General features: G+C 45.5%; 1 protein-coding gene across 3 annotated transcripts in view; it reads left to right on the forward strand.

Annotated features, from left to right (window-relative positions):
* Nucleotides 1–1155: 1155 nt before the first annotated feature.
* The window catches only part of LOC308664613 (regulator of G-protein signaling 3-like), a 105804-nt gene continuing 80593 nt past the window's right edge, over nucleotides 1156–26366 (forward strand). For 2 of the 3 annotated variants that reach the window (XR_014025698.1, XM_081322010.1), the window contains exons 1-2: nucleotides 7139–7776; nucleotides 22270–22686. Coding sequence is in view for 2 of the 3 variants with exons in the window: in XM_081322010.1 (XP_081178136.1) it covers nucleotides 22270–22686 (417 nt within the window). In the remaining variant the exon portion in view is untranslated. Of the gene's footprint in view, nucleotides 1475–7138; nucleotides 7777–22269; nucleotides 22687–26366 lie in introns of those variants that run through there. The other variant, XM_081322011.1, reaches the window with a different exon arrangement.

The following is a 26366-nucleotide window of genomic DNA, read 5'->3' on the forward strand; positions in this document are numbered from 1 at the left end:
GTAAATCACTTTTTTCCCAGTGCCATTGTAACTTTGAACAGCCGCTAAATGAATGGCTGTAAGTCGGGGACTATTTGTATTGCATTCGCTTAGCTACTCTGAGAATTGTATTCAGCATTGCTGGAGACTCCAGCTTTGGAAAAGCTGTCTTTGGTCCACTGACTGGTTCATTAATAGCAGGGGTCCTCAAACATGGCCACTTTAAGACTTGTGGACTTCAACTCCCAGAATTCCCGGCTGGCTGGGTCCACAAGTCTTAAAGTGGCCAAGTTTGACTAATAGCATGGTTTGCTTTGGGTTTAAAGACAATGCAAGTAGTCCTCAACCTTACAACTACAACTGGGCTCAAAATTTCTTTTGCTAAGCAAGACCATTGCTAAGTGAGCTCTGCCACATTTTACAACCTTTTTACGACCTTTCTTCCCCCAGTTAAGTGCCCCACTGCAATGGTAACCCAGTTACCACTTAACCCAGTTGTTAAGTGAATCTGGCTTCCCCATTGACTGTGCTTGTCAGAAGGTCACAAAAAATGATCACACGACCCCGCGACACTGCAACCGTCATAAATATGAGTCAATTGCCAAGCATCTGAATTTGGATCACGTGACCACGGGGAAGCTGCAACGGTCATAAGTGTGAAACGTGGTCACAACTCATATTTTCAGTGCCATCATAACTTTGAACGGTCACTAAATGATATGTTGTAAGTCGAGGACCGCCTGTATAAGCCAGTGGCCAAGCATCTGAATGTTGATTGCGTGGTCGTGGGGACGCTGCAACGGTCTAAGTGTGAAAAATGATCATAAGTGCCATTGTAAGTTTGAACAGACCCTAAATGAAGGGTTATCAGTTGAGGAGTACCTGCAAGCTATGCGTTGTGCACCCCCAGTCAAGGATGGTGTATAAACTTTAGTTTATCAGCTATGTAAACTAAACTAAAACCATCGTTAAGCCAAGGCTTGTCAGCATAACACAGCTGGTCTGTTGTGATTCACAGGCGCTCCTGAGGAACTGTTCTTGTTCAGCCTTCCTAACGTGAAGAGTTTAGCGGTGAGGAGCCTGAATGTTGTGCATATCAAGCCCGCCCATAACAAGCCTGTTTTTCCACTGAGCTGCGTGGCATCCCTCTTTTGCCACCAGAGAGACTCTGGAAAGTCTCCGGCAGAGAGTCTTGCATCTTTCCCCGGAGGACCTAAGGCAAATAATGCGTGTGACTTTTCCTTTCCTACTCAGCTGTCTCCCACACATCTGATACTCCCCGCGCCACACGTCACATCCTGAGTCAGGTGTTACTCACTTCAGTTGGGGAGCTCGCCTCTACCATTTGCATGAAACAGATCCAGTGTCCTAACATATTTATTTTTATTTTATTTTTATTTTTTGTTTCTCTTCCTGGAGGGAACCGAAGAAAGACCTCGCCAGCCCTCGGCATTAACTCAGGACTACCAGCTTCAGATACCAAGCTTCCTAAAAAGTGAGTGACTTCAGCTGATATCTCTCTTTTATCATAAGTTATTTTGCAAGTTGCCTTGAAAGGGGTTTTACTCTCAAAAGAGGGTTGCCCGTAATTGTTAAGGATAGCTGACACAATGTTTTCCTCTAATGATCGCACTGCCGTATCAGGAAAACTGTTTTCAGTGTGCGCTCCACAACACATGCTTGCTTATTTTCACTAAACAAGTGAAAAGAAGGACAAGGGGTGACATGAAAGCAGTGTTCCAATATTTGAGGGGCTGCCACAAAGAAGGAGGGGGGGTGTCAAGCTATTCTCCAAAGCGCTTGAAGACAGGACAAGAAGCAACGAATGGAAACTAGTCAAGGAGAGAAGCAACCTAGAACTCAGGAGAAATTTCCTAACAATGAGAACAATCAACCAGTGGAACAACCTGCCTCCAGAAGTTGTGGGTGCTTCATCACTGGAGGTTTTTAAGAAGAGATTGGACAATCATTTGTCAAAAATGGTATAGGGTCTGCTGCTTGAGCAGGGGGTTGGACTAGATGACCTCCAAGATCTCTTCCAACTCTGTTATTTATAAATTATTATATATGTGTATTACTACACTAATATCATCTACATTATAAACCATACCCTCAATATATTAACTTTGTATATTTTGTGCATTAACTATTAATCTAACTTAAACTGAGGGTGAAGGTTTATTCTCTGAGCTTGCGGGTTGGTTTCTGAACGTTTCGTTACTCGGCTAGGTAACATCTTTGGCAGAGTTTTTAGGAGATCAAATAGCTTAAATTCTTATTTATATTTAATCTAAAGTACAGTCCCATAGATACAGAATTACATTTTGTGTATTCCGTATAAGCTGTCAGTTCTTAGCAACCTCACAGATTGTTTTTATTTTTTTCATCCATGATAAATATAAGTAGACATTCTAATGTTTTCCCAGCATCCCAGTGGGTCATCCTGTGCCCCTCTGGTAAGTGTGTACCCCACTTTGCAGACAGAGTTTCCTGCCTGAGCAGAGGGTTGGACTAGAAGACCTCCAAGGTGCCTTCCAACTCTGATATTACACACCATTTTAAACCGTTCTTGGGCAGGATAAATTTGGCATGCGAGCAGCTTTTACAATAATCTTTAACTCAGCTTGGTAAATTTCCACTTCTAGCCTTTGCTGCCGCTTCCCAAGAGATGCAAATGTGTATTTTGGAGGAAGCACAAGAGGCAGAACTGTTATTTTTCTTCAGTTCCTCTGTTTCCAGAATTCAAAATACAGAGGAGAAAAAGGGCACCCCAAAGAGCATAGGTAGGACTGGAACAGGCAGGTACCCCCGAGATTTGTGTGCCACGATTCCTGCAAGTGACATCTTAAAAGGGTGTGTGTGTGTGTGTGTGCAGGGCTGGCTCAGCACCGTGACAGGCCTCACACGCCTAGCCTCAATTTGGTTCCATTCCTTTATAACTGGGATTTGCTGACAGATTTTAAAGTCAGGCAGGTGCACCACTAAAGCTGCACATGTTATTCCAGGTAGTCCTCGACTTACAACTGTTCACTTAGTGACCATTCGAAGTTACAATGGCACTGGAAAAAGCGACTGATGACCATTTTTCACACTTATGACTGCTGTAGCATCCCCACCAAAATTCAGATGCCTGACAACTGACGGTCACAATGTCTGATGGTCACGTGATCCCCCTTCTGAGGGCTTTCTGACAAGACAAGTCGATGGGGAAGGCAGATTCACTTAACCGCCAGGTTACTAACTTAACAAGTGCAGTGATTCACTTAACAACTGTGGCAAGAAAAGTACAGTAGTAAAACGGGGTAAAATGCAACTAACAAATGTTTCACTTAGCAACAGAAATTTGGGGCTCAGTTGTGGTCGTAAGTCGAGGACTGCCTGTGTTTTGTCGACAAGCATGTTCCAAGCATGGATCTTCATGTTGGCATTGCTTTGCCTGTTCATCAGTACAGAAAGAGGGTGGCTAGATCTAGTCTGTATAACCACACCACATTGTTTTTATTGCAATTGTAAAAGAATCAGTTGCATCCCTTTCAGGTAATTTTAATTGCTACTTGGTCCTTGGCTGTTACAGGAGGTCCTCGGCTTATGACCAGAATCAAGCTTAAAATTTCTGTTGCTAAGCGAGACAGTTATTTTGCCCCATTTCATGACCTATCTTGCCACAGTTGTTAAGTGAATCACTGCAATTGTTAAGTTAGTAACAGGGATGTTAAATGAACCTGTCTTCCCCATTGACTTTGTTTGTCAGAAGGTTGCAAAAGGGGATAATAATAATAATAATAATTTAATTTGTATACCGCCCTTCTCCCGAAGGACTCAGGGCGGTGAACAGGGCAATACATAATAAAAAACAGAATACAAAAATTAAAAAGTGATTAAACCATTATGCCCGTAATAATTAATACATATTAAAATTAATATGGGCACTACACTACACTACAACCGTCATAAACATGAGACAGTTTCTGACCATCTGAATTTTGATCACATCACCATGGGGATGCTGGAATGGTCGTAAGCGTGAAAAACAATGTCACTTTTTCCATATTTTTAATGCAGTTGGGCCATGTACACAGTAGCGGGTTAGAAATAAAATATTAGTTAGCATGCATGCCAGCGGCTTTAAAAGAAAGGTCTTTTTAGAGTGCTAACCGATTTGGGGGGGGGAGCAGTAGAATTGCTAAAAAAAAACCTTTTTTTCTTACTGCACACTGAAATGTCACAATTAATGCAAGTCTGTGACAGCAAATGCACAATAATTGGAAATATTCAGGAATGACCCTTTAGCTGTTTTGATTTACTGCTCTGCAAAAAATGGAGTGGGGTCCATTTATGGGGTCATTTTAGAGACTGAAAACTTTTTCAGTACCAGGACTCTTCGGCTTACGGCCACAACCGAGTCCTGAATTTCCGTTGCTAAGCGAGACAGTTATCAAGCGAATTCTGACCCATTTTGCAACCTTTCCTGCCACAAGTTGTTAAGTTAGGAAGACGGTTGTGAGGTGAATCTGGCTTCTCCATCGACTTTGCTTGTCAGAGGGTCGCAAAAGTGACCCCGAGACACCACAACTGAAGTAAATATGAATCAGTTGCCAAGCTTCCCAACGTTGATCATGCAGCCATGGGGTTGCTGCAACCACTGTGTGTGTGCAAAGCGGTCGTAAGTCACTTTTTTTTCCACTTGGGTCACTAAATGAATTGTTGTAAGTTGAGGACTACCTGTATTTTTCACAAAAGCCCTATCAGGTTACCTAATGGTTGGGGGAGAGGCACGGCTAGGAGGAAAGGGAGTCTGTTTCTCACCTGCCTTTCTTCCCCCCCCTGCAAAGTCCAAGTTTGATTGAAGAGACCCTGCACCCACCACAGCCCCTCGGATTCACAGCCACAGGTAGGGAAGATGCTGCACCTCCATGGCACCTGCCCACACTCCGCCCGCTGCTTTGGTGCCTCGCTACACAACTAGGCAGCCATCAGAGAGCGTCCAGTGAGCTCATCTCCCTTCCCCCCCTCAATCAGAATAGAGCTGGAAGGGACCACGGAGGTCTTCTAGTCCAACCCCCTGCTCAAGCAGGAGACCCTACCATTTCAGATAAGTGGCTGTCCAGTCTCTTCTTAAAAACCTCCAGTGATGAAGCAACCAGACCTTCTGAAGGCAAAGCTGTTCCACTGGTTAATTCTCCTTGCTGTTAGGAAGTTTCTCCTTAGTTCCAGGTTGTTTCTCTCCTTGATTAGTTTCCATCCATTGTTTCTTGTCCTACCTTCTGGTCTTTTGGTAAATAGGTTGACCCCCCCTCTTCTTTTGGGCAACTGCTTAAATACAGGAATACTGCTATCACGTCACCCCGTGTCTTTCTTTTCCCTAGAGTCTAGACCAGCCAAATCCAACAGTCTCTTCTTGAAAAGCTCGAGTGATGAAGCCCCCACAACTTCTGAAGGCAAAGCTGTTCCACTGGTTAATTGTCCTCACTGTTAGGAAGCTTCTCCTTAATTCCAGGTTGCATCTCTCCTCGATTAATTTTTATCCCTTGTTTCTTGTCTTTTTTTTTCTTTTTTTAAAAATCCCATTTCTATCCCGCCCTTCTCCGAAGACTCAGGGCGGCTTACAATCTTAAGAAGCACAAATCAATGCGCTTAGCAATTCTTGCTTTCTGGCGAAAGCCCTAATAAAGCAGGCATATACGTAGAATGAAGGCTATTGCTAAGCACATTTGATTTGTGCTTAGATTGTAAGCCGCCCTGAGTCTTCGGAGAAGGGCGGAATAGAAATGGGATTAAAATAAAAATTTTTTAAAAAAATTAAAAAAAAATAAGTTGACACCCCCCCCCTTCTTCTTCTTTGTGGTAGCCCCGCAAATACTGGAGCGCTGCTATCATGTCCCCCTCCCCCCCCAGTCCTTCTTTTTTCTGCTGTTGTTGTTGTTCTTGTTAGCTGCGAAGTCGTGTCCGACCCATCGCGACCCCATGGACAACGTTCCTCCAGGCCTTCCTGTCCTCTACCATCTTCTGGAGTCCATTTAAGCTCACGCCTCCTGCTTCAGTGACTCCATCCAGCCACCTCATTCTCTGTCGTCCCCTTCTTCTCTTGCCCTCAATCTTTCCCAGCATTAGGCTCTTCTCCAGTGAGTCCTTCCTTCTCATTAGGTGGCCAAAGTATTTATTTTTATTTTTTTATTTTTATTCCATTTATATCCTGCCCTTCTCCGAAGACTCAGGGCGGCTTACAAGCTTAGCAGTAGCCTTCATTCTATGTATATGCCTGCTTATTAGGGCTTTCACACCCGCCCCAAGCGGCATTATTACAAAGTCAGCTTAATTGCCCCCAACAATCTGGGTCCTCATTTTACCTACCTCGCAAGGATGGAAGGCTGAGTCAACCTTGAGCCTGGTGGGATGCGAACCTGCACTAATTACAGGCAGCTGGTGTTACTTAAGGAGGCATTAGCCTACTGCTCCACCAAGGCTCTTGAGTTTGAGTTTCAGCTTTCATTTCATTTCATTTCTTTCATTTATTATATTTGTATACCGCCCTTCTCCCCGAAGGACTCAGGGCGGTGAACAGGGCACATAAAAAATACAGAATACAAAAAATTAAAAAAAAAGAATTAAATAAGAGCCCGAGCTAAAAACAGTAGAATAATATAAAAATCCCCAATAAAAACCCCAGCACATCCCCCCTGAGTTTCAGCTTCAGGATCTGGCCTTCTAAAGAGCAGTTGTTGTTGTTTTCTTCCCCTCTAGACTGTTGTTGTTGTTGTTGTTAGTTGCGAAGTCATGTCCGACCCATCGCGACCCTATGGACAATGTTCCTCCAGGCCTTCCTGTCCTCTACCATCTTCTGGAGTCCATTTAAGCTCACGCCTACTGCTTCAGTGACTCCATCCAGCCACCTCCTTCTCTGTCGTCCCCTTCTTCTCTTGCCCTCAACCTTTCCCAGCATTAGGCTCTTCTCCAGTGAATCCTTCCTTCTCATTAGGTGGCCAAAGTATTTGAGTTTTAGCTTCAGGATCTGGCCTTCTAAAGAGCAGTCGGGGTTGATCTCCTCTAGGACTGACCGGTTTGATCGCCTTGCAGGCCAAGGGACTCGCAGGAGTCTTCTCCAGCACCATAGTTCAAAGGCCTCAATTCTTTGGCACTCAGCCTTTCTTATGGTCCAGCTTTCATTGCCATACATTGCAACTGGGAAGACCATAGCCTTGACTATACGCACTTTTGTTGACAGGGTGACGTCTCTGCTTTTTAGTGTGCTGTCTAGATTTGCCATGGCTTTCCTCCCGAGGAGCAAGCGTCTTTTAATTTCTTGGCTACAGTCAAACCCAAAGTCCTGCAGCCGTTCTTCGTACGTTTTTTTTTTAGTCTCCAAGGCTTTTAAATCGTCTCAGTTGCTCTTCTCTGCAACTTCTTTTTCCCCGCCCGAAGTCTTTCGTGGCACCTGCCCACGCCCCGCTCAGCGCGCAGGTCCACAAGCGGGGGGGGGGAGCGTCCCGGGAGTTCATTTCCCTCCCCTCACCCCCCCACCCCTCTCGGTTCTTGCGCGCTCTCGTTCTGCAAAGGACCGGGCCGCCCGCAGCCGCCCACGCCTCGCGCGCAGCCCTCGGGGCTTTCCGCCGCTCCCTTCGACGGGAGGAGGGACCGGTTCGCCTTGCGAGCTGCTGCTGCTGCTGCTGGTGGTGGTGGTGGTGGTGGTGATAGCGGCGGCGGACGGGTTGCGCCTGAGGAGCCGCTCGCCTGGCACTCGGGCGCTCCTGCTGGGGAGCAGCGGGACGGGAGCGCCGCCAGGACCGACCGAGCAGGAAGGTGAGCGAGGAGCGGGGGGTTGGGGTGGGGTGGGGTGGGGGGGCTGGGCTGTCCGAGGGGCAGCGCTGCCCCGTATAGTGTCTTCTTTTCTCTTCCGTCCCTTCCTCGGTCTCCACGAGCAAAGCTTTAATCTCTCTCTCTCTCGCTCGCTCTCTCTCTCTCTTTCTCTCACTCACACACACACACGTTGATCTCTCTCTTTCACACACACTCGCGCTGATCTCTCACACACGTTGATCTCTCTTTCACACTTCACACACACAGACACACGTTGATATCTCTCTCCCTCTCTTTCCACACACACGCTGATCTCTCTTTTAAACACGCGCGCGCGCACACACACACACACACACACACACACACGTCGATATCTCTCTCACACACACGTTGATCTCTCTTTCACACACACTCTGACCTCTGTCTCACACACGTTGATCTCTCACACTTTCACACACACACAAACACACACACAATCTCTCTCTCTCTCTCTCTCACACACACACACACACACACACACACACACACACGTCACACACACACACACACACACACACACACACACACACACACACGTTGATCTCTCTTTCACACACAAACACAGTCGAGATCTCTCTCTCTCTCACACACTCACACACACACACACACACACACACACACGTTGATATCTCTCCCTCTCTTTCCACACACACGCTGATCTCTTTTACACGCGCGCACACACACACACACACACACACACACACACACGTCGATATCTCTCTCACACAAACGTTGATCTCTCTTTCACACACACTCGCGATGACCTCTGTCTCACACAAGTTGATCTCTCACACTTTCACACACACACAAACACACACACAATCTCGATCTCTCTCTCACATACACACACACACACACACACACACACACACACGTTGATCTCTCTTTCACACACAAACACAGTCGAGATCTCTCTCTCTCTCTCTCTCTCACACACACACACACACACACACACACACACACACACACACACACGGGCTCCGGGTGTACTTTCCCCAATATTTTTAATCTCCCCCCCCCCCAACTTTCCTGCCGCTTTCCGATCGGGTAAGCAAAGTTGACACCAGAAGCAACGACCCACGCAGACTTTGACGCTGCACGTAGCCCCTTGAAGACATCCCGAGACAGCCCCCCTTCCCCAACTTTTAAGCCAGCGGGTCCCCAATTGACACCCCCATATTTAGACACACATACACACAAAAATTGGTGCGTGTACCCACACACAGATGCCCCTCCCGCTCCGGAGGAGGCTTCCCTAATTTTTGTCTGGAGTCATTTCCAGGTCTGGTTCTCCTCGCTCGGTTTTATTTTAATTCCTTGCCATGGCACCACAAGTATTTGGTTCCTCTGAAAGGCAGAGAGAGCAGGTGAATTATAGTCACCCCAGAGCCAGAGAGACATTTTCCTGCCCCTTGGGGCTTGTTGTCTCTTCCCCACGCAAGGAAAACAACAATCAAGAATCAAGATCAAGTGAAGTACTAATACCACTTTACAATGCTTTGGTAAGGCCACACCTGGAATACTGCATCCAGTTTTGGTCACCACGATGTAAAAAAGATGTCGAGACTCTAGAAAGGGTACAGAGAAGAGCAACAAAGATGATTAGGGGGCTGGAGGCTAAAACATATAGGGAACGGTTCCTGGAATTGGGTATGTGTAGTTTAATGAAGAGAAGGGTGAGGGGTGACATGATAGCAGTGTTCCAATATCTCAGGGGCTGCCACAAAGAAGAGGGAGCCAAGCTATTCTCCAAAGCACCTGAAGGCAGGACAAGAAGCAACGGATGGAAACTAGTCAAGGAGAGAAGCAACCTAGAACTAAGGAGAAACTTCCTGACAGTTAGAACAATTAACCAGTGGAACAACCTGCCTCCAGAGGTGGTGAATGCTCCAACACTGGAGGTTTTTAAGAAGAGATTGGACAGCCATTTGCCTGAAATGGTATAGGGCAGACATGTCAAACACAAGGCCCGGGGGCCAGATCCGGCCCACGAAGTGGTTTCATGCGGCCCGCGAAGCCATCCTGGAAAGAGTGAGGGAACGGCCCCCGCTGCCTTGGCCCTGGCCCAGAGACCCTCCTTCTGCCAGAGACCCTCAGATCTGTCCCACTCCTGCCCAGGCCCCCATAGGCACCCTTGATGTGAACGATGTAGAGCTGGCCATGCCCACCCAGTAGTAGGCCATACGTACTCTAGCCACGCCCACCCGGTAGGCCACACCCACCCTGGCCATACCCACCCGGCCCCCTGAGGGCAACTGCAATGCTGATGCGGCCCTCAATGAAATTGAGTTTGACAGCCCTGGTATAGGGTTTCCTGCCTGAGCAGGGGGTTGGACTAGATGACCTCCGAGGTCCCTTCCAACTACTTCTTCTTCTTCTTCTTCTTCTTCTTCTTCTTCTTCTTCTTCTTCTTCTTCTTCTTATTATTATTATTATTATTATTATTATTATTATTATTATTATTATTATTATTATTATTATTATTCAACAAAAAAAGGACTTAAAGGGATTTGGGACTTTTCCCAGCCTAGGTGGCCGGTTAGTTCATGTCCTTGCCTTCGGCTTTGCTGGAGATTTCCAGCTGCAGGTCTGCTGGCCCCTGGCCTGCCCCTGTTTACACTCTGGGCGTTCCTCTTGACTTTGGGATAGATGGCTGGCTGGATAGAGGGACTGCAGGGGAAGCTCTCCAGATGGATCCCTTAGCATTTGCTGGCAGTGCCAGGGTGACAAGGACAGGCCATTGGCGGCCGTTTGGCGCAAAGTGTTATGTGAGATAGAGAGACTGAAGAAGGCTTGGAAGTGGGGTGGGGGGTGGGGGGGGGTTTAAGAGCCAGGTCTTTCCCTTCCCTTTCTGCAAGCCCTCGATTTACATCTCCGCAGAGACATAAGCCAGAAACTCGTCTCTGACCTTTGGCTCTCCCTTGGGGTGCAAACAAAGTTTGGAGATTTAACCCTTCTTTCCCTGCTTGGCGGCCTCAGCTGTAGCAGGATCAGCTCAGACAGAGGCTGCTAGCTTCTGTGCCTCCTGGTGAAATTTTAATAGTGTAATTGTGCTCCCTGCTTTAGTTTTTTTTTAAACAAACAAACAAACAAACAAACAAAGCAGGGGACCTAGAAGAGCCTTGGTGGAGCAGTGGGCTAATGCCTCCTTAAGTAACACCAGCTGCCTGCAATTAGTGCAGGTTCGCATCCCACCAGGCTCAAGGTTGACTCAGCCTTCCATCCTTGCGAGGTAGGTAAAATGAGGACCCAGATTGTTGGGGGCAATTAAGCTGACTTTGTAATAATGCCGCTTGGGTGTGTGTGTGTGAAAGCCCTAATAAGCAGGCATATACATAGAATGAAGGCTACTGCTAAGCTTGTAAGCCGCCCTGAGTCTTCGGAGAAGGGCGGGATATAAATGGAATTTTTAAAAAAAGACATTTTCCAACTTCCAGGACTTTCTCACTTGTTTGATTTCTGGTGGGCAAGTTGGCCTAACAGCTGAAAATAATAATAATAATAATAATAATAATAATAATAATAATAATAATAATAATAATAATAATAATAATAATAATAATAATAATAACAAGAAGAAGAAGAAGAAGAAGAAGAAGAAGAAGAAGAAGAAGAAGAAGAAGAAGAAGAAGAAGAAGTTGGAAGGAACCTTGGGGGTCATCTAGTCCAACCCCCTGCTCAGGCAGGAAACCCTATACCATTTCAGGCAAATGGCTGTCCAGTCTCTTCTTAAAAACTTCCAGTGTTGGAGCATTCACCACCTCTGGAGGCAGGTTGTTCCACTGGTTAATTGTTCTCACTGTCAGGAAGTTTCTCCTTAGTTCTAGGTTGCTTCTCTCCTTGACTAGTTTCCATCCGTTGCTTCGGTAGTTTCTGTGTAGAGGCACCGATTAAAGCTGGGGTGTACCTTTTGTTTTGTTTTGTGGACCCAAGGCTGTGACATGTCAAGAGCTGCCCACCAAACTGTAGTGGGTGGCCCAGAACAATAACTAACTACATGCCTTTCAAGCCTGTTCCATTTCCTCCTCGTGGTGTGCATAATAAAAGGCTTCTGCAGCACCAGCAGAGAACAAGTGCACCCACAAAGAAAGAGTGACTCAAACAAGCTAGCCAAGCTGTATTTTGCAGGGCCCGGTTTACAGATACTTAACATGGGGCATTCATATCCTGTAGACTTTTGAAGAGTCTGCTAGATTTTTAACCAACGACACTAAATGTGTATCCGCAAAATGTGTGTAATTGAAAACCAATTTGATGTGGGTGTGGCTGGGTTTAGGGACTAGATTTTGGATCTCCATTCGGAATGAAATTCAATCTGAGGCCGGTCACTTCTCTTATTTAGTCCCTAGCCAGTTATCTCCCTGTCTTAGCAAGTTCAACATATGTGGACTTCAGTTCCCAGAATTCCCATCCGTAGCTATGCTGGCTGTGGAATTCTGGGATTTGAATTCCACACAACTCTGAATGGCCAAGATTGAGAAATAGTGTTCTAGCCAGATCAAAAGGAGCTTCCCTCCTTCTCACAGGAGGAGACAATTGACCTGGTTCAGACATAGCGCTAAGCACAAATTAGCTTAACGATCTTTCCTTGAATAAGCCACAAGGAGATGTTGTTGGTGCTCTCTGAGCTTGGTTGTTTTCTTGCAGACGTTTCATTACCCAGATTACGTAATGAAACTACTAGGACTGACAATGTTACCTAATCTGGGTAATGAAACCTCTGCAAGAAAACAGCCAAGCTCAGAGAGTACCGAGGAATATCTAATTTCTACCCTGAGCTACAAATATTCTCCTTTATTGATAAACCGCAGTGGCTGGATTTGCACGGATTGTCAAAAAACAAAAAACAAAAACAGCTCTCTCTACAATATTGAGCCCAGCCACGCAGGCGTTAGTTTTGATAGTTGCCAAATGTCAAGCCCAGCTCTCTTCAACCAAGTGCCCTCTAGAAGTGCCAACTTCTAGAAGCCTTTGTGACATAGCTACTTCTGGGCATTCAGATACCACAGGGGTCCCCAACACCCGGTCCGTGGACCAGTACCGGGCTGTGGCATGCCAGCAACCGGTCCGCACAAACGAGCAAAGCCCCATCCACAGGATGCAGGCAGCACACAAAACCACGCACCCTCCAGTCCGTGGAAAAACCTCTCTCTGTGGAACCGGTCCCTGGTGCCCAAAAGGTTGGGGGACCTCTGAGATACCACACGCTTGGAGTGTATCAGGCTGGTAAAGGAATTGTTTGCATAACTCAGCTTTGTCCTAGGTTATTATAGAAAATTAGAATTCCATAATAATTGACAAGCTGGCAGATCCAAGACTGTTGCTCTTCTCTCAGCCAGCTTGGTGGGTTCCTAGACTAGCCTTGAATAAATACGTTTTCTTCCTTGTGGGCCAGGAGAAAAGCATGGGGTAGTCTGTCCCTTAAGGGACGCGGTGGCTCAGTGGGTTAGGACGCTGAGCTTGTCGATCAGAAGGTCGGCAGTTTGGCGGGTCGAATCCCGAGTGCTGCGTAACAGAGTGAGCGCCTGTTACGCGTCCCAGCTTCTGCCAACCTAGCAGTTCGAAAGCACGTAAAAAAAAATGCAAGTAGAAAAATAGGGACCACTACGGTGGGAAGGTAACAGCGTTTCGTGCGCCTTTGGCGTCCAGTCATGCCAGCCACATGACTACGGAGACGTCCTCAGACAAGCGCTGGCTCTTCGGCTTTGAAACGGAGATGAGCACCGGCCCCTAGAGTCGGAAATGACTAGCATGCATGTGCGGGGGAACCTTTACCTTTAACTTTATTCTGTCCCTTGCCCTTTTTTTAATTTTGACTCATGGGAAATGAGAAAATTGGGTTTCTTTGCTGCTTGCCCCCATAAGATTGTAAGCACAGTTGGGAAATTCACTTAGTGATCCCTTTGCTTAATGATCAAGTTGCCAGACCTAATTGTCACTAAACAAGGACCACCTATTATATTCTGGGCCTATGCTGCATGTCAAGCTATGGTTTGTAAGTCAACATGGTTGGGCGTTTGGCATGCAAAATTCCTAGAAAGAGCCAACAAACCACGTGGTGGAAACCTAATTGTATATATGAATTTTAGTTGATAGATGAAACCTTTATACATTTTCTGTGGAAATGTGCACCTCCTGCTGCTAGGGACTTGCCACCTCTGGCTTTGAATGGGGAGCACACACACCCAGATCGAACTGATGCACAATTTGGGGGTCCTCTGGACTTGTACTTAAGGAACAGATGGTGGCTGTAACTAGAATGACCTTTGCGTAGGTCTTCTGCACCATTTGCATCTATTCCTCCTTACTGTCACCCATACTTTACTCCCCACCCGCTGGTTGTCCTTGACTTATTTATTTATTTATTTAATTAAAATTTCTATACCGCCCTATTCCCGAAAGGACCTATGACCACAACTGAGCCCAAAATTCCTTTTGCTAAGCAAGACACTTGTTAAATGAATTTCGCCCCATTTTACAGCCTTCCTTGCTACAGTTGTCAAGTGCATAACGGCAGATATTAAGATAGTTAACGTGGTTGTTCAGTTAAATCATTGACCGTGCTTGTCAGGAGGTCACAAAAGGTGATCACGTGACTCTAGCACACTGCAACCATCGTAAATATGAGTCAGTTGGCAAGCCTCTGAATTTTGATCACATGACCCTTAACAGTCTTAAGTTGGAAAGACAGTCATCAGCCACATTTTTCAGTGCCGTTGTAACCTCAGACGTTCGCTAAATGAACTGTTGTAAGTCGAGGACTACCTGTATATCCATGTAATAAATAGACGTGTTCATACCAGGGGGAGAAATATCTCCAATCCCTTTCAGGGGCGGGGATTTAAATGTGGAAGTAGCCAACGTAATTTTAGAAGAGACACCCTGTTGTCTCACACATTGTGGAGTAAAATGCCTCTTCAGAGACTGTGATTGCCCCCTCCAAGTCCCCCTCCAAGATGGGTAGGCTAAACTCAGAACCACCTTCCCCCAATCTCTAAAGATAATCTGGCTCTGCTTTGAGGTTGGGAGGCTGATGAAAGCCGATGCCAGATTGGATTAAGATTGCTGGGCGAGTGGTTTTTGAGTCACGCATAATTATTATTTTTCCCCCCCTATCAGTCCCAGCACCATCACGCATCTATTAGATTGTGCGTCAGAGCGCACTAGAAAAGGTGGGGTGGGGGGGGGGAAGTAATACTGATAATGAGTGGGATATAGTTCCACTCAAGATGTTTTTCCACTTCGGATGCCAAGATTCCGCCAAATAATTTTTGAATTAGCTTCTGGAAGGAGTTGCTGCTTTGGATCAATTCCCATCAGAAGGGCAAATGGATGGAGTCCTTGCAGGCCAGAAAAATTGTATGACTCTTCTCCAGAAGAGAGACATTTAGAGGCAGCGGGGGCGGGTTGGCGGGGGGGGGGGGGAAGCGCAGCTCAAACAGGTTTTCCCAGATTTCTCTCCCGTCTGCAGGCTTTGCACAAAGGCAGCAGCTGACCGATGAGAATAAGGGAGCCTCTGAGTTTCTTTTTTTTTTATTAAAGAGTTTTACAAAAACAAAATTTTACAATATATCCCCAAATCCCTCCCACCCCAAACCCACCCACTCCCCCCCCACTTCCCAGAGCTAAATACAGGATTATAGTTACAATAATCATATTCTAAATAAAAATTATGCATAATATACAATTAACCAAATTCATAATGTGCTTTAACTCCCCTTTAATATAACTACAAACAACGTGCTAATAAGAATGTCCCACTAAAATCTACTCATAAGCTAAATGGAACTTTTTAGTCCCATATTTGTTCTGAATATAATTTATCCATCTCCTCCAAACTGAAATATATCTTTCCTGTGAATGATCTTTCAAATAAGCAGAAATCTTAGACATTTCTGCAAGATTCGAAACTTTAAACACCCATTCTTCTATAGTGGGCAAACTATCCTTCTTCCAATATTGTCCCACCAGTAACCGTGCTGCTGTTATCATGTTCAACATCAAATTGGTTTCTTTAACATCACAATCTACAACAATACCCAATAGAAACAATTGCGGAGAAAACTTTATCTTTCTCTTAAAAATCTTTTGAATGTTCCACCAAATTTTAATCCAAAAAGCTTTTATATTTCTACAAGTCCACCACATGTGAAAATAGGTAGCTTCTAAACTACCACACCTCCAACATTTAGACTGTAAATTAGGATACATGTTGGACAACTTCTTGGGATCCAGATGCCATCTATAAAACATTTTATAAAAATTTTCTCTTAAATTTTGAGCCTGAGTAAATTAACATTTCTGACCCAAATTATCTCCCAGGTGTTCCAACGAAATTGGTTCCTGAATATTTTGTGCCCACTTTATCATGCAGTCTTTAACCAGTTCTGGGTTTCTACAGAGTGCCATTCAGCTCCCTCTTTTCTGCACGTATTTGGGTTTAGGAACCCAACACGCAGAACCAGAGTAACATCGTGCAGCGTGGAGCGTCTCTGTTCAGGCCTGAAGCCGGAAGTGCCCTTTCCCAGGAACTTTTTGTCTGTTTCCCCTTCCTTGGAGAGGTTGTGTGTTTGTGTTGTTTTCTCAAGAGCCCACAAGCGGAACCTATCCTCCCTAACTCTGCTAATGCCTCTCTTGTGTGTGGATGACACTTGTTTACTTTCATCGCCACGGGTGACCACACCAAAGAAGGCAGTACAGAAGCGAGGATTGCTTCCCACTTTTGAACGCAAAGCGCGTACAGTGCGTTTCCCTACTCTGTTCCTGTACAGCTAGTCCTCCACTTACGACCACAACGGAGCCCCAAATTTCTGTTGCTAAATGAGACGGTTGTTAGGTGAGTTTTGCCCCATTTTGCGACCTTTCTTGCCCCATTAGTTAAGCGAATCACTGCAGTGGTTAAGCTAGTAACACGGTTGCTAAGCGAATCCGGCTTCCCCGTTGACTTTGCTTGTCAGAAGGTCTCCGGAGCTGTGGATGGCCCCTGACCTTCGGTCCTTCCGCCGTGACCTGAAGACCTGGTTATTTCCACAAGCGGGTCTGGACTGATTATGGTTTGAATTAGGCTTTTATTGGGTTACATTGTCATGTATTTATCATATTTATTGTTTAATTCTTTTTAAATTTTTGTACTTTATGTTTCTTAATTTTTTATTGTTGTGAGCCGCCCTGAGTCCTTAGGGAGAAGGGCGGCATATAAATTTAATCAATCAATCAATCAATCAATCAAAAAGGGACCGATGACATGAGCCCAGGACACTTGCAACCGTCGTAAATGTGAATCAGTTGCCAGTCATTTGCATTTTGATCGTATGACCATGTGGGCGTAAGTATGAAAAACGGCCGTTAGTCACTTTTTTCCCGTGCTGTTTTAACGTCGAATGGTCACTAAATGAAGTGAACTGTTGAAAGTAGAAGACTTTCTCAGAGGGAACATTCATAGATTCATAGGATTATATTTAAATGTGTGTGTTTACATTCTTTCCTCGTGGATCCTTGTCCCTCTGTTTCTTCTTATTTCCATTTTTGAATTTTTAACTCTTTAAGCTCCCTTTGAAGAGGACCCGCTTCTTTTTTTGCTATCGAGGTGTGTGCTTGGCATATTACTAGGAATAATTTTATGGCCAATCTCTTTAGAAACCACATTCCCGTTGAAATCAGGGGGTACCTTCAAAAAGCAGTGTAAAGAATCTGCTGAACCAAAGAACCACATAGCTCATCATCCTGTTCCATAATGGTCATCACTCACCTTCACCCATATGCCCCAGTATATTGCTCTTAGGCCCAAAGTAAAGGCCAGTTTGATTAGTAATGATTAATAGCCAAGGGGATGTCTTGGTAAGTAAATTCACAGCGAGATTGCTTTCAAACTGACTGTATAGAATTGCAGTATCCTATGTCATCGATTTTAATAATAATAATAATAATAACAACAACAACAACAACAACAACAATAATAATAATAATAATAATAATAATAATAATAATAATAATAATAATAATAATAATAATAATAATAATAATAATAATATAAAGTTGGAAGGGACCTTGGAGGTCATCTAGTCCAATCCCCTGCTCAGGCAGGAAACCCTATACCATTTCAGGCAAATGGCTGTCCAGTCTCTTCTTAAAAACCTCCAGTTTTAGTTTACAGACTGGAAGAAGTCTATGCAAGAGAAGCGTTAAGGAAGCACAGCAGTCCTTTTGGACTTACGTGTCATTCAGGAGCAAAAATATTGCTGGTAAAAGCAGAAGCTGATTCACTCTCCCTTCCATGAAAAGGTCATTAAGCCATAATATTGCATCTATCAGTTTAAAAGGATTGATAAGATGGAGCAAGTCTAAAGACAGACAACAAAAATGGTGGAGGTCTGAGGGACAAAACATATCAGGAGAGATTGGAGGAACTGAATAAGTACAGCCTGCAGGACAGAAGGGAAACGGGGGGGGGGGGGGGAAACATGATTGAAACCTTTAAATATATTAAGGTTGTGACTAATGTTTTAGATCAGGGGTATAGGCAACCTTGTCTCTTTTATGACTCGTGGACTTCAACTCCCAGAATTCCTGAGCCAGCCATGCTGAGGGGAAAGGGAGAGGTTTCCAAGCTGAGCCATGCTGGCTCAGGAATTCTGGGAGTTGAAGTCCACGAGTCATAAAAGAGACAAGGTTGCCCACCCCTGTTCTAGATAAAGGCAGCCTTTTCAGTGTTAAGCAAAAAACCCAAACAAAATAACAGCATAATCCCAAACTGACATGAGGGATGTTCAAAAGTAATGTTAGAAAGTATTACAGGCAGTCCTCGACTCACAACACTTCATTTAGTGACCGTTCAAAGTTACAACGGCCCTGTAAAAAAGTGAGTTATGACCATTTTTCACAGTTACACCCTTTGTAACATCCCCATGGTCACGTGATCAAAATTCAGATGCTTGGCAACTGGTTCCTACTTATGACCGTTGCTGCATCCCAAGGTCATGGGATCACTTTTCTGTGACCTTCTGACAAACAAAATCAATGGTGAAACCAGAGTCACTTAACAGCCAGGTTACTAACATCAACTGCAGGGATTCACTTAACAACTGTGGCAAGAAAGATCATAAAATGGAGCAAAACTCACTTAACAAATGTCTCACTTAACAACAGAAATTTTGGGCTCAACTGTGGTCATAAGTCGAGAACTACCTGCACCACAGAAAGAGTAGCAGAAGCTTGGAACCAGTGAAGACAGTGGGTCAGTTATCAGTAGCTGAGTTTAAACATGCTTGGGATAAACACATGTCCCATCATCCCACAAAAATTATAAAATTAAAAAAAAAGTAATTAATGAGAGGCCCATGGTGCTCTCTGAGCTTGCTTGTTTTCTTGCAGACGATTCATTGCCCAATTTAGCCCTCATGACGTTACCTAGTTAGGTAATGAAACGTCTCCAAGAAAACAACCAAGCCCAGAGAACACCAAGACACCCCTCATTTCAAACCTGAGCTACAAATATTCTCCTTTATTAATAATAATTAAAAGTAATAAATACATCAATAAGTGAAAAAGAAAACAAACAAAACGTCAAAGGGCGAACTCAATGGACCCCTAGGTCTTTTTCTGCCGTCAGTTTTCGATATTTCTTAGGAAATAGGAAGGGGGAAGGCAATATTTTAAAAATAAACCTTGCTGGGTCTTGGAGAAGAGGAAAGATAACATCTCGGGGTTGAGCTTGACTTAGAGTAGGCATAGTTTTTTTGGGTGACAATCTGGAAGTGCCTTGCCACTGCATTTGGTGGATTGTTTTTCTGCCTTCCCTGTCTAGTCTCCAGTCTTGGAAATGGCTGGTAGTCTCCCATCAAAGTACCAACCATATCTGACTTTAGCTTTGTCAAAGTCAGCCAAGATTGATTACATGCTCTGTTACCTTGCTGACTATTTGGGGTAGGGCTGGCCAAGTAATCTTTGAGACTCTAGAACAGACATGTCAAACACAAGGCCCGGGGGCCGGATCCGGCCCGTGAAGTGGTTTCATGTGGCCCGCGAAGCCATCCTGGAAACAGTCAGGGAACGGCCCCCACTGCGTTGGCCCTGGCCCAGAGACCCTCCTTCTGCCAGAGACCCCCAGATCTGTCCCACTCCTGCCAAGGCCCCCATAGGCACGCTTGATGCGAACGATGTAGAGCTGGCCACGCCCACCCAATAGGCCATGCCCACCCTGGCCATACCCACCTGGCCGCCTGAGGGCAACCGCAATGCTGATGCGGCCCTCAATGAAATTGAGTTTGACACCCCTGCTCTAGAAAGAGTGCAGAGAAGAGCAACAAAGATGATTAGGGGACTGGAGGCTAAAACATATAGGGAACGGGTGCTGGACTTGGGTATGTCTAATTTAATGATGAGAAGGACGAGGGGTGGCATGATAGCAGTGTTCCAATATCTCAGGGGTTACCACAAAGAAGAGGGAGTCAAGCTATTCTCCAAAGCACCTGAAGGCAGGACAAGAAGCCACGGATGGAAACTAACCAAGGAGAGAAGCAACCTAGAACTAAGGAGAAACTTCCTGACAGTTAGAACAATTAACCAGTGGAACAACCTGCCTCCAGAAGTTGTGAATGCTCCAACAGTGGAAGTTTTTAAGAAGAGACTGGACAACCATTTGTCTGAAATGGTATAGGGTTTCCTGCCTGAGCAGGGGTTGGACTAGAAGACCTCCAACTCTGTTATTTTATTCCATTCCAAGGATCTAGAGCTCCAGAAGAAGACTAGGGGCCTATTATATGTTATCAAGCCCTGCAGAATAGAACAGTTGATGTGGGGGTTGTGGTTTTCCTCCATCGGTTTAACCAAAATGACACTGATAGCCGTGGTGGAATAGCGGCGCAATGGTTCGAATGCAGTATCGCTGGCTAATTCTGCTAGCAGTTTGATCCTGACCGTCTCAAGGTTGATTTAAATTTCCATCATCCAAGGTCAGTAAAATGAGGACCCAGATTGTTGGGGCCAACATGCTGACTCTGTAAACCAATTAGAAAATGCTGTAAAGCACTGTAAAGTGGTATATAAGTCTAAGTGCTACTGCTATATTCAGGAAAATATTTTGCAGAAAGGGCAACGGTACTGTTAATTATGGAGCTCTCTGTTCAGCCTTGTTGGAGAATTAAGACAGCACATAAAAAGCTGTCCCCGTTGCCAGGCCTTCTTGTGGCTCAGCTATTTGGTCATTAGCCATTACCTGACTTCCTTCCAAAATAATGATAGACAAAGCCTGGCCCATTTGATACACCTTGAAGCTGCCTCTGCATAGTGTTGGAATAAGGAAGGAAATACAGGTAGTCCTCAACTTATAACATTTCGTTTAGTGATCATTCGAAGTCACAACGGCCCTGAAAAAAGTGACTTGTGACCATTTTTCACACTTAGGACCGTCGCAGCGTCTCCATGGTCACGTGATCAACATTCAGATGGTTGGCAACTGACTCTTTATTTATGACGGTTGCAGTGTCCCAGGATCATGTGATCTGCTTTTGCGACCTTCTGGCAAGCAAGGTCAATGGGGAAGCCAGATTCATTTAACAACCGTGTTACTAATTTAACAACTGCAGGGATTCATTTAACAACTGTGGCAAGAAAAGCTTGTAAACTGGAGCCAAACTCATTTGGGGCTCAGTTTTGGTCTTAAGTCAAGGACTACCTCTTACCACTTTGGCACCCCTACAGGTAATGAAATCTTTAGGCTGTCTTCTTAATGAATCAAAGAAAAGGTGAAGGCAACAGGCCAAGTCAGAATAGCGATATCACAAACAGGGAGTGTTTGTGCCATGGCTAAGTGCAAGCAGGGACACGGCCAGATAAAAACAAGCAACAATGCCAATATCAAGAATCTGGGTAAACAGGTATGTCATTAGCAAGCGCTGGAAGCTTTTGAGGCTCGGTGCCAGCCGCAAATATACCAACAGGGAGTTCTGTAACCGAGGCACTGATATGAGGAATGGCTGTTCTGGATTCTTATTTGGTGAATCATGAGCCAATGTGACAGTCTCAAGAGGAATATCTCCACTAGGACCGGGGGCGACAGGACAGCAGTGTTCTAATATCTCAGGGGTTGCCACAAAGCAGAGGGGGGTCAATCTATTTTCCAAAGCACCTGAGGGCAGGACAAGAAGCAATGGATGGAAACTAACCAAGGAGAGAAGCAACCTAGAACTAAGGGGAAATTTCCTGACAGCTAGAACAATCAACCAGTGGAGCGACTTGTCTCCAGAGGTTGTGGGTGCTCAAACACTGGAGGCTTTTAAGAAGGGACTGGACAATCATTTGTCAAAAATGGTATAGGGTCTCCTGCTTTGAGCAGTGGGTTGGACTAGAAGACCTCCAAGGTCCCTTCCAACTCTGTTATTCTGTTGTTCTGTCTTGGTGGATGGTCAAGTACCTCCAAGGAATATGCACGGTACTAAAAAAGTTTTCTTCTCCATGTAGATGTTGAGCCCTCTCCAGAAGTGTGGCTCTGAAGGTTGCCTCGTAGATTGTGACTTCCTGCCATGGCAGCGGAGTACCCTTCGGAAGCAGCATCAGAGCTGTGAGGATCCGGAGTTGAGGAACGACTGTGAAAAGCAGGAGAAACCTTCCACCCCAAGCATTCGCTTAGATGACACCGAGGTGATCAACTGTCTTCAGCTCCCGCTTCAAGACCCGGGAGGGTTCTGGCGCTCTCGAAGCGAAGGACGCTTGGATCAACAAGGGGCACCATGCCAAAGGGTAACTGAGGAAGGGAACAAAACAGGAAGTGGGTGGAGCTTGCCGTCCCCCAAATCTTTGAGGAAAGAGCGACAACTGGGCGAGAAATTGATAGCAGCAAAGCAACACCTGAGGAATTTCTTTGGCGGATCAAATAAAGTCAGTGGAACTTCTTCTTGATTTCTTACTAAGCACCTTAACAATGCTTTCTTTCTCCTCCTCCTCCTCCTCCTCCTCCTCCTCCTCCTCCTCCTCCTCCTCCCCCAAAATGCAAGCCGAGACCGTTTTTCATTTGCTTCTCCATTTCTTTTTTAGTTTGCTTGTAGTCTAAACATCTGAGTGTCTTTATTCCCACTGGTTTTAATCTCTGGAATTTGCTGCTGTGAAAAATATATCCCATTAAGATTAAATAGCTCACAATTAATGATCAAGGAAAGGTTATGGTTGAGGGCCTGGGATAATACTGAGCGCTTTGTTGGGTTCCCCACAGGGGCTAGTGAATTACTCAGAGAGACTGGGAAGCCTTCTTTTGCCATTCTCCAAACTCCCTTCCCCCACCTGATATTTTAATGTTTTAGTTTTTTTAAAAAAAATAAATAAATAAACAAGAAGCTGACATGCCGCGGAACAAAGAGTTCTCCTCCAACAGCATTTTCATTAGCCAAAATGACCGTGTCCTCAAGCATTCATAGCCAAGAAAATTTGCTGAAGTCTAGGGTGTTGCATAGAGGGACGCGGTGGCTCAGTGGGTTAGGACGCTGAGCTTGTCGATCAGAAGGTTGGCAGTTTGGCGGGTCGAATCCCAAGTGCCGCGTAACAGAGTGAGTGCCTGTTACGTGTCCCAGCTTCTGCCAACCTAGCAGTTCGAAAGCACGTAAAAAAAATGCAAGTAGAAAAATAGGGACGGTGGGAAGGTAATAAAAATAAACAAGAAGCTGACATGCCGCAGAACAAAGAGTTCTCCTCCAACAGCATTTTCATTAGCCAAAATGACCGTGTCCTCAAGCATTCATAGCCAAGAAAATTTGCTGAAGTCTAGGGTGTTGCATAGAGGGACGCGGTGGCTCAGTGGGTTAGGACGCTGAGCTTGTCGATCAGAAGGTCGGCAGTTTGGCGGGTCGAATCCCAAGTGCCACGTAACAGAGTGAGCGCCTGTTACGTGTCCCAGCTTCTGCCAACCTAGCAGTTCGAAAGCACGTAAAAAAATGCAAGTAGAAAAATAGGGACCACTGCGGTGGGAAGGTAACAGCGTTCCGTGCGCCTTTGGCGTCTAGTCATGCCGGCCACATGACCACGGAGACGTCCTCGGACAAGTGCTGGCTCTTCGGCTTTGAAACGGAGATGAGCACCGGCCCCTAGAGTTGGAAACGACCTTTACCTTAGGGTGTTGCATAGTTATCAATAAAGGAGAATATTTGTAGCTCAGGGTTGAAGTGAGGGGTCCTTGGTGCTCCCTGAACTTGGTTGTTTTCTTGCTGACGTTTTGTTACCCAAATTAGGTAACATCGTCAGTGCTGGTGTTCCCATTTGCGTACTTTCTGAAGCGTTTGATGCCCGTATGTGGAACCAATAAAGGAGAATATTTGTAATTCAGGGTTGAAATGTTGGGGGTCCTAGGCTAGCACTGAGAGGGACCTCGGAGTCTTAGTAGACAATCACTTCAATATGAGCCAGCAGTGTGCTGCAGCTGCCAAAAAAGCCAACACAGTGCTAGGCTGCATTAACAGAGGGATAGAATCAAGATCACGTGAAGTACTAATACCACTTTACAATGCCTTGGTAAGGCCACACTTGGAATACTGCATCCAGTTTTGGTCACCACGATGTAAAAAAGATGTTGAGACTCTAGAAAGAGTGCAGAGAAGAGCAACAAAGATGATTAGGGGACTGAAGGCTAAAACATATAGGGAACGGTTGCTGGAATTGGGTATGTCTAGTTTAATGAAGAGAAGGACGACGGGGGACATGATACCAGTGTTCCAATATCTCAGGGGCTGCCACAAAGAAGAGGGAGTCAAGCTATTCTCCAAAGCATCCAAAGGCAGGACAAGAAGCAATGGATGGAAACTAATCAAGGAGAGAAGCAACCTAGAACTGAAGAGAAACTTCCTGACAGTTGGAACAATTAATCAGTGGAACAACCTGCCTCCAGAAGCTGTGAATGCTCTAACACTGGAAGTTTTTAAGAAGAGACTGGACAGCCATTTGTCCGAAATGGTATAGGGTTTCCTGCCTGATCAGGGGGTTGGACTAGATGACCTCCAAGGTCCCTTACAACTTGACGACGACGATGATGATGGGTAATGAAACATCAGCAAGAAAACAACCAAGCTAAGGGAGCACCAAGGATCTAGAAAAGAGACAGAGGTAACTTGAGGTTGCAGAGGGCTTTCCTGAAATGTTGAAGGTGGCAGTAAGCAAGTTCATAATGTACTTTCAGGCAAATTGTGTCTCTGGGTGCCAGCTGTATCTACCATGTCACCGGCAACGATGTGATGGGTTTGTGAGATGCTCATGTCATGTCACAATTCCAAATGTATCCCCAAACAGGGTCTCTTTAGAGACACAAGGTAGAGAGCTCAGTGGGAAGTACGCACTGCCATCCAATTGTGGGGAGGGGAGGGGAAAAAGCAAGATGGTGGCCACGGCAGCGATATCGCAGCCTTGCCTTTGTACATGTACATACATTAATGCATTATAAAAGGGATGAGACTTCAATTCTGCCTTCCTGGAAACACTTACCCCAGGAGATGCCAATGGAACAAAAAACATTTGTCTAAAGGAAAAACAGGTGTAGTCCTCAGAGCAAAGAAAGGGAAAAAAACACAATTGGATTTCAACTTGCATAATTTCCTGTCATGCACAGCTTTGAGCTTTCAGGTCCCAAATGAAAACCCTCTAATTGAAAGTCATCATTTTCAAGCCGGGAGGATTACCTAGGTAGAGGAGCCTCTCTGCCCCTGGGACTCTGTGGTTCTCTGCCCCACGTTGTGGTGGCGCCTGATGTATGGCTATGGTGGCCAGTCCTTTTTGAAGCAAAACAGTTCCTTTCTATCCCCGTTGCTAGCTGAAGCCAGTGTGTTGCCAGATTGGTATTCAAATAGCATTTTCCCATCAACTGCAAGAATAAAAGACAGGATGCTTCAGTCTTACTCAGAGTAGACCTAACTCACTCATAACACAACCCATAACTAAGAATGAACCCACAGTCCAAACGGGTTCCTTAATTATCTGGCCAGTCTAAGGGGAAAAAAAGGTTGAGCCATTTTTCTATAAAGTAAATTCCCAACTGGAGAATAACACAATAGAGTTGGAAGGGATCTTTGGAGGTCTTCTATCTAGTCCACAGGTCCGCAACCCGCGGCTCCGGAGCCGCATGCGGCTCTTTCAGCCGTCTCCTGCGGCTCCCGGTCCTCTGCCATGTGCAGTCCCCCCCAAAAAAAAAGTGGGACTAAAAAAGTTCAACCAATCAGTTCAAATATGCAGGGTAGGTGCATATCTCGCCTTGGCTCCACTCTTCAGTCAAACCCTGTTCTGCGCATGTGTGCATGTACGCGCATGCGCACATTTTTTGCGGCTCCCAGTTTTTCCTTTTGTGAGGGAACCGGTTCCGAGTGGCTCTTTCACTGTTTCAGGTTGCTGACCCCTGATCTAGTCCAACCTCCTGCTCAATAGGAGACCCTATACCAGAAGTATAGGAGACCCTATACCACCTCAACCTATTGAGCACCAGGGACCGGTTCTGTGGAGGGAGATTTTTCTGAGGACCAGAGGGGGCCTGGTTTCATGTACTGCCTGCATCCCGTGGATGGAGCTTTGCTTGTTTGCGCAGTCTGGTT

Source organism: Vipera berus (genome assembly GCF_964194415.1).
Source record: "Vipera berus genome assembly, chromosome: 2".
Taxonomy (NCBI): domain Eukaryota; kingdom Metazoa; phylum Chordata; class Lepidosauria; order Squamata; family Viperidae; genus Vipera; species Vipera berus.